We start from the raw sequence: 13149 nt of genomic DNA, 5'->3' as shown, positions 1-13149 counted from the left end.
GTACTATTTTAGTCGTTCGTTCTTTCACTAGAAAATTAACAGTCTTTTCATAAGTTAACAGAATTAAGAATTTTACATCATTCTTCTTTAGTATTCTATAGAATTTTACAATCATTCTTTAGTCTAGTACATCGAACTAAACTTCTTTAAGTCTTTGCTATTATTGCTAAGGTTTTCAGTGGGTTATCCTGGCTATCCTGAGTAGAGGATAAAAATGTCCTATGTATCACAAAACTGACGACTTGCTATAGTAGATAGATGTCAAAAACATAACTGAGGATAAAAAATAATAATACAAAAGACTGGCTGTAATGGCACTTTATTTGTATTAAAATTAATAAAAATTACAATGTATGTTCTAGCAGGTACTATTTCTATCTATATCTTTTATGCATTCATTTATAATTCCATAAAACCCTCAGAATCTTTTTACTCCAAACACGATAAAGGTACGTGCCGATAAAATTTGAGGATTGCCCTCGATTTCCTTAGGATCCCTTCATCAGACCCTGACTTGGTGACAATGGGATCACCTCGGGAGTATACCCTATCGAACAAAAAAAAATTGGAAATCGGTTCGTAATTGACGGAGTTCTGCGGTAACTTACAAAAAAAAAACATACACTCGAATTGAGAACTTCCTCCTTTTTTGAAGTCGGTTAAAATTTTCTGTCAAGCTTATAGCTAGTTTCACCGATTCCTTAAAAAGTACTGGGTTGGTAGCTTATTATGAACTTATCTACCAGATAAACCAAACTTTTGGTCTTACAGGATAGATAAATGTCTGGCAGATGAATTTGTCGGTAATCAGCGACCTTTATTTGTTAGATATTTACGTTATATTTTATGTCAAATTGCTATCTTACTTTATCAAGAACCAATGTGAGTTGTTTTTCAGATATAAAATCTTACCAAAATTCTTCTTCACTTCTTTCATACACGTTCCCAAAATCGTAGGAAGGTGGCATCAGTTCGTCCGTACTTTCATAGTTCATTAAGTCATACTTATCAGCTAGGAACGCGTCAGCTTTGTAAGTCGTAGCCTTTTCTGTAGAGAAGAAAGTGTCTATCCAACTGGGAATAGCTTCATCTTTGACTTCTTTAGCTTCTTTGACTTCTTTCTTTACTTCTGTAGTTGTAGGAATTTCTTCTGTTGCAGCAATTCGTAAATCGGTGAGGCCACCAGGAGTTGTGCTTTCATCAACTTTTGGTTCAGGGTGACAGAACTCGCTCCAATAGTACCAGCCGTGGGGACAGAGGAACACCTGGGGGTTATTTCAATCATGCGTTTATATTTATTTGTGATTTATTTTGTAATACATAAATAAATAAATAAATACGTTTTACAAGCTCCAGTACATTGTGTAATCTCGTGAAAATAGTGTGGGTTAGTGATATGAAAAAACATCAAGAAGCTCAGTCACTATGCAATTCAGGATCAAGTGATAGTATGTAGTAGGAAATATGACTAATCGGAAAGTGAGCTATAAGACATTGTTGACCAAATGGAATAGTTTCATAAACAATGTTATAACTAACATAACACGATAATTATGACTCAGTGTTTTCGAGAAACCCACAAGTCATATTTGGACAAGGATATCTAAAATTATGTGCATAGTGATTTAGGACCCTAAAATTAACAATTTAATTTAATATTATTGACTCATAGTATCTAAATATTCGATCAACATGGAAAGCATTGGGGGAGGCCTATGTTCAGCAGTGAACGTCCTATGGCTGAAATGATGATGATGATGATCTAAATATTTACATACAATATTAAGAAACGGGACTTCCCACCTCTCATTCCCCCACTGCAACTCTTGTGTAGCCAGGATCTACAGCTTGACCGCTGATAAAAACCCAACCAGTTAAGAAAGTGAAAGATCAGTGCTACCTATAGAATTATCAAGGTGGCTTAGGCTTTCGGTACACTTACTTACCTGGGGGTAAAGTTGGTCCTTTTTCAGTAGGCAGACATAGTAGTGGTTTGGGCTGGATGGCAGGGGTCCGTTCTGGCCCACGAAGAGACAGTCTGGCACAGGTTTCTCGCTACATTGCCCCTTTTCTAGTTTCACCTGGAAAGTTTAATTTTTGGAGAGTTGAATACAAGAATCAATGGAGCTTTAGGAAGTAATGATGGTAGTTGCAATGATAAAAATAACTAAATTGAATGATTATGTTTCCTTCTTGCTTTTACATCGTTACGTAGAAGGTAAATAGTAAATTGTACAGTCAGCGTCAAAAAGTTCGTGACACCCAAAGTGGCAAAAAAAAAACTTGACTGCATAACCTTATTCCGATTGTAACAAATTGAAATGTGTTGCGAAACAAAGATGTTATGCGAACTTTTTGGCTACTTTCGGTGTCACGAACCATTCGATGTTTACTGTACATAGTCAGTGTGGTCCCGATTGATACGTCCAGAAAACGTAGTTTTCTCAAGAAAACATTTCTTCTATACCCCAGACTCATTAGTCTTCTTTCTTTTATTGAATGTAATTATTAAGTTAACTTACCGAGCACTGTGCCGTTCGGGGATCGTACCCGAAGTGTCGTGGACACAACGCAGTCCTGTGGTCTGCCGGTCTACCGAAGGGCGAACCCTCAGGCGGAGAGCATAGATGGAACTTCCTGCAGTCGTGCGCGTCCGGGAATATGCCCACCTGATGACGGAAATATTAATTTGAGGATCTGTCCTGGATAGGCTCTGCGGTCAGGTCAACGTGAATGCAGAATATGTATGATTACTTTTCCCTGACCGCAGACCGCATCCAATGTGCCAGATTCTTTAACATTAAAAACGGCAGCTTTATTTTTAAAGTTTTCTTTGATCTGTTGATGATAGAGTTTGGTCTGGTCCGGCAAGTTTTCGACTCTCTCAAAAATCTTGCATTTTGTGGTTAAAAGGTCACTGTCCGGAGAAATAAAGCCATAAAAGAACACTAATAATATTTAAGCAAATATTTCATCCTTGGATCCACTCACAAGGTGGACCGATGACCTCATAAAAGTAGTAGGAAGGCGCTGAATGCAGGCCGCTACCAACCGGGAGATGTGAAAATCATTGGGGGAGGCCTATGTTCAGCAGTGGACATATTGTGGCTGAAATGATGACGATGATGATCTTTGGATTATCAGCAATATTTTTAAGAAAGCACTAATAAGTAGTCTCAGTTTGATAAGACAATTGCATCCAAGCATATCTTATTATCTGCAGTAATTAAAACTTAATAATAACGGCCAACCAAATTAGTTTGCTGAAAACAATGAGGATAATACAATTGTACTAATCTCAAATCTTGATATTTCACACGATTTACAGCTGGATAATATGTGAAATAGAGAAGACAATGGAAAACAGTCCATTAATTTGTCAATACGATCATATTCCTCTGTGCTATTTTTATTTTAAAGAAGTTAGGCTGTGACCATACATAATAAATTCTACTTTTTTTATGCAGAACAAGGCAGGTATTTGACCGCAAACGCACCTGATGTTAAGTGAGATGCTGTCTAGGATGGTTCTGCCCTAGTGCTTATTCACTCTCGCCTTGAAAAGGCCCGGATTATAGTGCTCGGGAAAGATAGTAGCAAGCAACAAATTCCAGTCCCTAGTTGTATTGAATAAACAATTGAACATCGGATTAAACAATGAAGAATTGACAATGAAGTCACTTTGCAGGGTCGCACTATTTATGGGGAGGGAAGACAAATAGAAGGCAACCTTGCTGTCAGATGTCATCAAACCCTAATGTTTGTTATTAATGACATATCAAGGGATGTGAGTGACCCACTTTTTGGGCACTTTCCGGAGTACTTGTGATGAATGGCACTAAATATGGTCAGCTAAATAATGATAATCACAATCATAAAGTTGCATCTACTGAGCTTCAAAGCATCTACTTGAGCTTCAAAAGCAACTAGCGACTTTAAAAGCAAATAAATGAAGATAGTTCGTTTAGAAGTTGACTAAAACGTAAGCCTGTGGAGAGGCCAAGACACAAAAATGTTTATGCTCAAACCCAAGAAGTACTGTTTCAGTCTGTAAGCGACATTGGAAGCAGACGGTCGACTATTTCAAGAAAGATCGCTCTTAAAAGGCTAAGATACAGAGCTGCTTTACTTGGAATGGGTGGAATCCACCCTTTACATAGCTATGTAAAAAGCGGAGGACAATGATCCCTGTTCGGGGTCATCACACAAAATCTATACTAATATTATAAAGCTGAAGAGTTTGTTTGTTTGTTTGTTCACTTGAACGCTAATTATAGGAACCACCAGTCCGATTTGAAAAATTCTTTCAGTTTTAGATAGCCCATTTATTGAGGAAGGCTATCCATCACGCTACAAGTAATAGGTGCAGATCAAAAATGAAAAATGTTGCGAAAACGGGTTATCACGCGTACGAAGTCGCGGGCACAGCTAGTGTTCAAGTCTTTCAAAGACGCCACGCTTTAGTTTGGATTTCCAAATAAATTGTAAACTTTTTATTACTAATGAGAATGGGTGGATTTCTACTAAACGAAGTTTGTTCTTATTTGAATGCAAATGCACTCAGCGCTGCCAGACGCTCGCTGTCTTCAAGATTGAATAGACATTATCTTCATAAGCATGTTTCGATTTAAAGTTTGTTACTGACTTCAAGCTTAAACATAAAATTATAGCGGACTAGCTTAATACTTCATATGAAAACAAATGTGATTTAAAATGCAGAGCAGACGTTAGGCGTTTCTGAATTAAAGTGTAGGCTTCATCCTCCATTTGCCTCTTGTAAAATAGAATAGGTCATCGGCTTGTAATGGAGACCAAATGATGATGGTGATTTTAATTATTGGCAAAGGTGACTGAGTTTTTCCCCCCACTTTTTTCAACACCGACGTGTAAAAGTGCTGTCTAAATAAAAATTACGAATTTTTCATTGTACGTGGATATGAGTTCACATCTAGCTTCTAAGTCCGCGCGTGCGTGAACAAGCCTTTAGCCCCAAAATAAAAAGAAATCTGTTATGACCAGACAAAAAACCGTTTCATTTCGAATATCAGGTTGTCTATTTCTAAACATCGCGCTAACACAGTCCACGGTACAGTTACAATCGGTTAATTCAGGAAGAGACCTCCTCCCGTATCAGATTCAAGAACAACGTAGTCACAAGCAGTAAGAGCGATTATATTGCTCGGCTATTAAGGTTTGGTAAATATATTTTTGAAATTACGAGTAGGTATTTGCAGGACCGTTCATTATGGAAAACCTTGGGGGAGGCCTTTGTCCAGCAGTGGATATCATTTGGCTGAAACGACGAACGGACTACGTGTCAGCCGGTACATATGTCATTAAAAAGTTGAGTTAGATTCTTCTGATACTTGCAAGATGATTGCGAGATAAATGACTCTATCACTATACGATGCTGTGACAAGTGAAAGATACAAATAGATTTTATTTTTATAAAAACTAGCTTCTGCCCTCGCCGTCTGTCATAGATTGTTTTCAACTTTCAGGACCTGGAAAAGTTTAAATACCAAAACCTTGCTAAGTTCAATCATCTACTGTGATTCTTGCTTCTTCTTAATACTAGCCTAGCTATTTTTTTGTCCTGAAGCAGTGGTAGGGTTAAAATATTGGAGTACTACTGGGACAGGGACGAGTAAAATTGCTTTTTAAAAGCCTAAAAGTTCACTTATATTATGACTACGTTTGAGCGGTAAACCTACTCCATCTTCTTCCACTACAACCAAAGTGCATTTACTGGCTCCTTGACCTTTCCGATACAGATCTTCACGCGCGGCGTCTCTCGCTGTTATTGTTTCCAATGCTATTAGCATTTAGAGACTCTAAAGAGTCTGTTGACATATCAGTTGTTACTTCCGCGGCTCTTGTTTGTGGTTTAGATACAATGGACTGGTTTGGATGGGAATAGACGTAATGAGGAATGGATAGATGTATGGAAGAGGTGTGTGAAATACTATAGAAATGCATTAAAAATTTGAAGCATGGCATTGGCGAGTGACAAGAAGTGTGATAAGTTGTCCCTTTCTAAATTGTCCTACTCGTATAACTTACTGAAAAGTTTGATGGCATTGCTACTTTGATTGACCGGCCGGACTCAATTTAAATGAAAGCATAATTTATCTTTTTTTGTTCTTATAACGTTTTTTCCACCTGTGTGCTTACCATGAGTTTACGTTAGATGTGCTCGCTAGCGACTACGTAAAAAAATGACATTAATTGTATGACATAATGTGCAGCGCCCCTAGCGGCTACTTTCAAGAAACAAAATATTCATAGAGATTTTTGACGTACTCGCTAGCGAGCATACCTAACGTAAACTCATGGTAGGTACACTGATGATGATGAAGATGTATCGAACTGATTTCGGTCATGACGACTATTTCGACTCCTATGATTGGTTCTTTTTCCTCCAACTATAACAACAATTACCTAGCCCCAAAATAAGTAGAGATTTTACAGAGCTTGTTTAGCTAAATGTGCCTTCCTCTGTGGTATCTTATGTATTGTAATAAAGTAGATATCTTCTGCTCTCTACTGTATTGTGCTGATGCGTAGAAGAAAAAAAAACCACCGCTGCAACTCCTGTATAGCCAGGATCTACAGCTTGACCGCCAATAAAAACCTAAGCAGTGAAGGTCAAGTTTGTCCCGGGGGAAAATTAAACTATCATTGGACCCGCAACGAAATTAATCAGAAGAACATAGGAGGAGTTCGAAGTTAAGGTTCGACTTCCCTTAGATTAAAGCGATAAAGTTTTAAGAAAATACTTACTTGTTCACAGGTATGTTCGTACTCCTGACTGTCCTTCTGGCACTCTGGCACTGGCGTGTCCGAGCACTGGCCGAGGCGAGCGTCGCAGGTTTGACCATTATTGCAGGATTGTAGAGGCACCTGAAATTAATGGAAAGTTTCCTTCGTAAGCCGTAGATAAGATATAAAATACTAGTGAGTATAGACTAGATTTCTATGTAAGTACTTAGTCATTCAGAAAATAATTATTTTGTGATATTTTGTTGATAAAATAAGTCTCAAAAGGTGCCTTTCTGTTTACGAAAAGCAAACTTACTCATTTACGATAGTCAAGAGATAATTTAGAAAGGCGTCACATATTTTATAGCCCAGAACTTTTACTCAATATCTGGTATCTACGACGTTCTAGTTACTTTATTATTAGCTGTCAATAATATTACTTATATTATTATTACTATTAGAGCAAGGATATGGCTCATTTTTGCCTTGAAAACTTATTGATTCTAATACCCTTTTATTCATGATTGAGTAGTGTCCAGTTTACGCCTATTTTGAGTGCACTGTATCTAAAGACAAGTTAATCGATTTCAGGATTCTTTATCTCTGTATATTATGTACAAAATATCGTTTTGCATCAAGGTGAATCAAGTGCCCTATAATATTAACAGTTTATCGCAACGCAATCGAATTAAAAGTACCAAATTATAGTTCAACCATATCATACCTTCAAGTACCCCACAGGCAGGGGTACACAAGTGACAGCCAGGGTACAATTCGCGCAGGCGACGCCGGGCGCTGTGCATATGCCCTCCACGTCCAGCTCCCCGTTGCCCAGGGAACGGCCCAGGGGAACTCCTGCCATACGGTTTCCTGATAGCACCCCGCCCAGGTCGAATGAGGTGGTCAGCTGTGGAAAAAGCAACCACATGGTTGAAATTGGAGTTTGTATGTTATTTCAGACAGACAAATGCCTCCTCTAAGGATTTCTACTACGGCCGGTCCTTTTTTTTAGGTGGTAAAAATGCATTGAGTTGCATACCCGCCGCTGTGGTAAGGCGACGGGTTATGTGGGGCTCTCCCCTCCAGAAGGGAGGGGCCTTCCCGCTAAAAATCCACCAATCTCCGTCTTATTTAGCAGAGGTCCTGCGCTGTCCGTATCCAGGTCTTTCCGCGACGTTCACTAGATCGTCGGTCCACCTAAAGGGAGGCCTGCCCACACTATGTTTTCTGGCCTGGTTAATGATATAGAGCCCCTTATTTATTATTAACACATACATCTACTTACGAGGCTTATACATGAGACTTATTTTTGTGTTTGGGAACAAGAAAACGCAAATTTTCTTGACCCGAATAAGTGGGTGGACATTACGAGTTAAACACTATGTTTTTAAATTGAAATCTACGTTAACGATTCTTTTATTTAAACAGACAAATGTAACCATAATGTTTTCCAGTAGGTATTATATAACTTTTAAAATTACATAATCAATTATAAATGCAACAAAAAAATTATAATTACCGAGCTGGTGAATCCGAAAACGGAAAGCAATATCACTTTTAACCACATTTTGGAGGCAGTTCTAACACACGACTATTTGCACCCGAATTACGCGTGTTTTACGAAAAATTATAAGTAAACATATTATTTAGGAGACCGACATTTTGACCTCACTATCTCAACCGTCTTGGTCGATTGATAAGAAACTAAGTAATAATATTTTGCGCGTAGTTTTACAAATGCTGTGAATTATGTGAGAACATGACTAATAACGAAGGAAACATGGAGGGAAATACACCGTTTAGTCTCTAGTCATCTACTATATAAAAATAAGTCGGGTTTTCCTCCCTGACGCTATAACTCCAGAACGCACGAACCGATTTCCACGGTTTTGCATTCGTTGGAAAGGTCTCGGGCTCCGTGAGGTTTATAGCAAAGAAAATTCGGGAAAAGGGGGTAAAACGGGATCCATGCGTACGAAGTCGCAGGCGGCCGCTAGTGTTTTATAGATAACAGCTTTTGCCCGCGGCTTCACCCGCGTGAAATTTAGTGTCACAGATCGGCATAAATTATAGCCTATATGTTAATCTGGGCTACAAACAATAATACTGTAAAGTTTCAACAAAATCCGTTCTGTAGTTTTTACGTGAAATGGTAACAAACATCCAGACATTTACATTATAATATTATAAGTAGGATGTATGTCTATGTAATATGTGTATTATTATCACCGAGAGCTAATGTTCCTTAGTAAGTCAGATGGTCTTTAAGGTCTAGTTAGTCTGGGGAATAAAATTATCTACACCAATATTACAAAGAGAAAAGATTTGATTGTTTGTATTGAATAGGCACTGAAACAACTGGACAGATATGAAAAAAAATCACCATTAGAATTGTACCTTATTTCTGATGAATATAAAATTTATTATTGTGCCATTTGAATGAAAGCTTTAAATGAAGTTTAAAAATCTCTGACGTTTGTAAAAGGCCCTAAACCACTATACTTACAAATTTATTCGTCTGTAAGTATTCAATTTGATCCTACAAGTATGTGATAGACAAACTAGAATCCTTGACAAAGTACTTTTCAAAGTTTTGTGGATATTATTCTAAGGTATTACATACAAAGTATCTATAGGCACGTACTTCTTAATCCAAAGTTATATCACGATCAATCGGATAACGTTACTACTCAATTTGTTGCCAAGTTTTCCCTTCGGCGACGGGAATAATCCTGCGGGATAGGTGATAGGAATTACTGATATGGGATTATTGATATCAGTGTGTGAGTTATTAGATCGACACACATTTTGACAAATAATAATATTGGTTTGGCTTGATGATACCCGATGGAATATCGAATATAAGCAAATATTATATTTTGAGTTTAGAACAAGCACCGATATTAAATCTTAGGCCCAGAACAGACCGGTCCTGAGCTGGCTGCATCCAGGTCTTGCGACCTTCAACACCTTATTAATACAAGAAAGAAGAAAATTCGCTATAAAGTCGTACAGCAGTGTATTTGACCAGCAAAGTTATGCAGGCGTTCTTAAACTAAAGACATTTTGTAGAGTCATTTATCCTCCTAACTAGAAATACCGACATGAAAGCCAAAATTACTTATTAGGTATTTTATTTTCTAGTTATGTTGATATTGTGAATTAAATGGCTTCAAAGCCTTTCCAACTTCATGGACATGTTATTAAAATTTCTTAGCGAGTAAGAGTCGCTTCTCAAACTAAATTATAAATGGGGCAGTCGCCCGGCAAGCGAAAGGTCGTGGGTTCAATTCCCGCCTTAGGCAGTTCGATTTTTGAAGTTATTTGTATCATGGATATGTTTTGACCTTCTCCCTAGAAAATCAATTATCAGATTTTCCTTTGGCGTATTCCATAGTCTAAGTTCCAAGTCCTTCAATCTCCAAAAGGCTCAGACTCCATTTTCCAAATGCACTTTCAATTGTTTACGTAACATTCAGCGTCCGTCCACTTTATTTACAGTCAGTTGTAAATGTCAATGATGCCTCACATGTCTCCAGTTCCAATACCTTGAAAGGGTCCGAGAGGACGTCAGGTAGAGGAAAATTATTTGTGGTTCTTTAAGTGTATTAGATGTGTAGTGGCAAAAAAACTAGGAATACAAAGATGTTTTGCCAAAATTTAGAAGTTGATCACTGTTTTAATACATTTCCTTAAAAAATGGAGATCGTGCCGGGAAAGCTTGGTTCTAGCTCTTTTAGTAGTGAGCTAAAATTACGGTGAAGAGGACTTTGTATTTCGTTCGCAGTGCCTTCAATACTTTATGAAAACATAATCACAAGAGTGTAGGCAGCTTTTAACTGCATAATAGCTCGTACTTTCTACAAGTCTAGTAAATAAATTGTGTGTCCTAAATTAAATAAAAGGCAGTTGGAAATATGTTTCTATCATCACTTCTTCTTAGGACCCGAAAATTTTTGTCAAGATGACCTACGAGTATTACGGTAAAAGTAATTTTGGATGTTTATTAGACTAGGCTGTGACTTTTCACAGGCCCTTTGGCTTTTTCCTAGCAGCAAAAAGTTTTGAATTATTCATCGATCGATAAAAGCATGTAATTTTAGCTTTTTCAAAAGCATCAATACAACCAGACCCGGGGAAAATTGCAAAGCGGGAAATAAATTGTCCCATCGATTCGCTCTTGGCCGTCCTTGAGGTCCTTCTGACGGATCGACAGGCACTACCGTCGAGTTTTGGAGAATAATGTGCAGGGGGTTCCTTGAGAGTTGTTGCAAAACCATTATGTGTACTGGCTGTTTACTTTCCTAGAGGGTTCTGTATGTTTTTTTTAACTACAACGAGGAAGCTCTTGGCCTGTATCTCACATAACTTAACAACTTTAAAATTAATTACGTAATTAAGTCGACTCTTTCTCTCGAAGCAAAAAGATCCCAATGGGTCGACGTGCTCTGCACTCATGCGCGGCCCTAAATAAGATAAGATAAGATAGGTAAGTCGACTCCTTACATTAAACCTGAGTTTCTGGAGTTTTAAATTTTTTAATCAATTTTTTTTGTTATTTTTATAATTATTAGAGATAATTTAACGTAGCGTAGGTATTGCAGTTTGTCGAAAATATAAGCTTAAATAAACACTGACCAATTTTTAGTCTAATTTAAAAGGTATTAAATTAGACCCATGGGTGGCAGCAAACTTAAATATTCTCATTAACCCATTGGGTTTCACAGAAATAGAGCAGTTACTTCATAACAGCATATTAATGGTCCAAATGCTGCATGATTGGTTATTTTTGACAGATATGTCAAATTCCACCAATCACGAAGCAGTCAGACCCCACATCCACATCCCGCCATCTAGCGGATCTTTCATTCGCGAAAACCCTCATTGGTTAACTAGCGGCCGCCCGTGACTTCTTACACGTGGATCCCGTTTTACCCCCTTAGAGGTTGAATTTTGCAAAATCCCGTCTTAGTGAGCACCTACGTTCTAAAAGGAACCCCCATGAAAAATCTGAGACTCCTAGCCTAGCACTTGTTGTGTCTGAGATTTCGAGATAATTATCATCCTCATCATCATTTCAGCCCACGTCCACTGCTGAACATAGGCCTCCCCCAATGATTTTCACAATGGCCGGTTGGTGATTTCGAGATATATACATATATATATATCCTACTAATATTACACTTAAATACGAAAGTTTGGACGTCTGGATGTCTGGATGTTTGTTACTCTTTCACGCAAAAACTACTAAACGGATTTGATGAAACTTTACATTATTATTGTTTATAACCCAGAATAACATATAGGCTACTAGCTTTCCGCCCGCGGCTTCGCCCGCGTGGAATTTTGTCTGTCACAGAAAAACTTTATCGCGCGCGTCCCTGTTTCAAAAACCGGGATAAAAACTATCCTATGTTCTTTCCCGGGACTCAAACTATCTCTATGCCAAATTTCATCAAAATCGGTTGCGAGGTTTAAGCGGGAAAGCGTAACAGACAGACAGACAGACAGACAGACAGACAGACAGACAGACAGACAGACAGACAGACAGACAGACAGAGTTACTTTCGCATTTATAATATTAGTTGGGATAATTTATGACGATCTGTGAGAAACGAAATTTCACGTGGGTGAAGCCGCGGCCAAAAGCTAGTTACAAATATTCTTTAAAAATAATCCACTCAAGCAGAGTCGCGGGCACAGTTTAGTATTGAAACGGAATTGTTTACGGTACGAGCATTGTAAGGGTGCGTGCCGACTCGGGCGTTGTTCGGTGACTGGCGTTATCTCTAATGGGATCTGCCACAGTTCGTTACTCAAGGGCTAGGGGGAGAATTTTCTTAGTACGCTAGGGCTGCCAAAACTAGTAGCAAATTGATTTGGGTTTGTAGGTCATATTGAATGAAGGGGAGGGCTTTCTGTAGGGGGTCTAGTTACATATTACGAATTTAAAGAATCAATGGATGTCATATGAACACAAAAATCGTCAAAGTCGATTTAGACGTCACTTAAAATGTCTGGCTAAGTAAGTAACCTTAATTCAATAAGTTGAAAATATTATACCGAGACATAAGTTATTATCGTTTTATAAATGAATAAGGTAAGGATCGAATCTGCGGACTATTAGATTGAAAGATTTACTGCGCCTCTATAATGTATCTTATTACCTTATAGTAAGAAAAGGGTAACTACGGTATAATCTTACTTTTTGGTTACAAAAACGATACCTACAATTGTACTAAAATCAAGATCATAATTCGTTATGCAGAGTAATATCAGCCGAGTTGACAGCCCTAAGAAATGAAATTATTTGCGTTAGTAGAGGAGCTTCACAGAAAGATGTTTTTTCTCTTTGATAACAGCTTGCGAGGGTTTTGGTGTTGCCTA

General features: G+C 38.0%; 1 protein-coding gene across 1 annotated transcript; it reads right to left on the bottom strand.

Annotated features, from left to right (window-relative positions):
- Nucleotides 1–308: 308 nt before the first annotated feature.
- Nucleotides 309–8478, bottom strand: LOC114356495 (uncharacterized). Its single transcript, XM_028309705.1, has 6 exons — nucleotides 8282–8478; nucleotides 7487–7669; nucleotides 6784–6903; nucleotides 2523–2669; nucleotides 1947–2081; nucleotides 309–1265 (listed from the first exon to the last, which is right to left on the bottom strand). The coding sequence occupies exons 1-6, from the start codon at nucleotides 8327–8329 to the stop codon at nucleotides 909–911; spliced, it is 990 nt and encodes a 329-aa protein (XP_028165506.1). The 5' UTR covers nucleotides 8330–8478; the 3' UTR covers nucleotides 309–908.
- Nucleotides 8479–13149: the final 4671 nt, after the last annotated feature.

The sequence above is a fragment of the Ostrinia furnacalis genome, unplaced genomic scaffold (assembly GCF_004193835.3).
Source record: "Ostrinia furnacalis isolate ACB-3 unplaced genomic scaffold, ASM419383v2 OfSCF2810, whole genome shotgun sequence".
Lineage (NCBI taxonomy): Eukaryota > Metazoa > Arthropoda > Insecta > Lepidoptera > Crambidae > Ostrinia > Ostrinia furnacalis.
The sequence above is the reverse complement of the archived record's forward strand: the minus strand, read 5'-3'. Positions and strand labels throughout refer to the sequence as shown.

Excerpts from the sequence above, each read along its gene's own strand:
- LOC114356495 (XM_028309705.1), bottom strand. The coding sequence starts at position 8,329 with ATGTGGTTAAAAGTGATATTGCTTTCCGTTTTCGGATTCACCAGCTCG. Across the intron at positions 6,904-7,486 it reads TGCCTGTGGGGTACTTGAAG|GTGCCTCTACAATCCTGCAA; the intron begins GTATGATATGGT and ends CATTAATTTCAG. Across the intron at positions 1,266-1,946 it reads AGGACCAACTTTACCCCCAG|GTGTTCCTCTGTCCCCACGG; the intron begins GTAAGTAAGTGT and ends AATAACCCCCAG.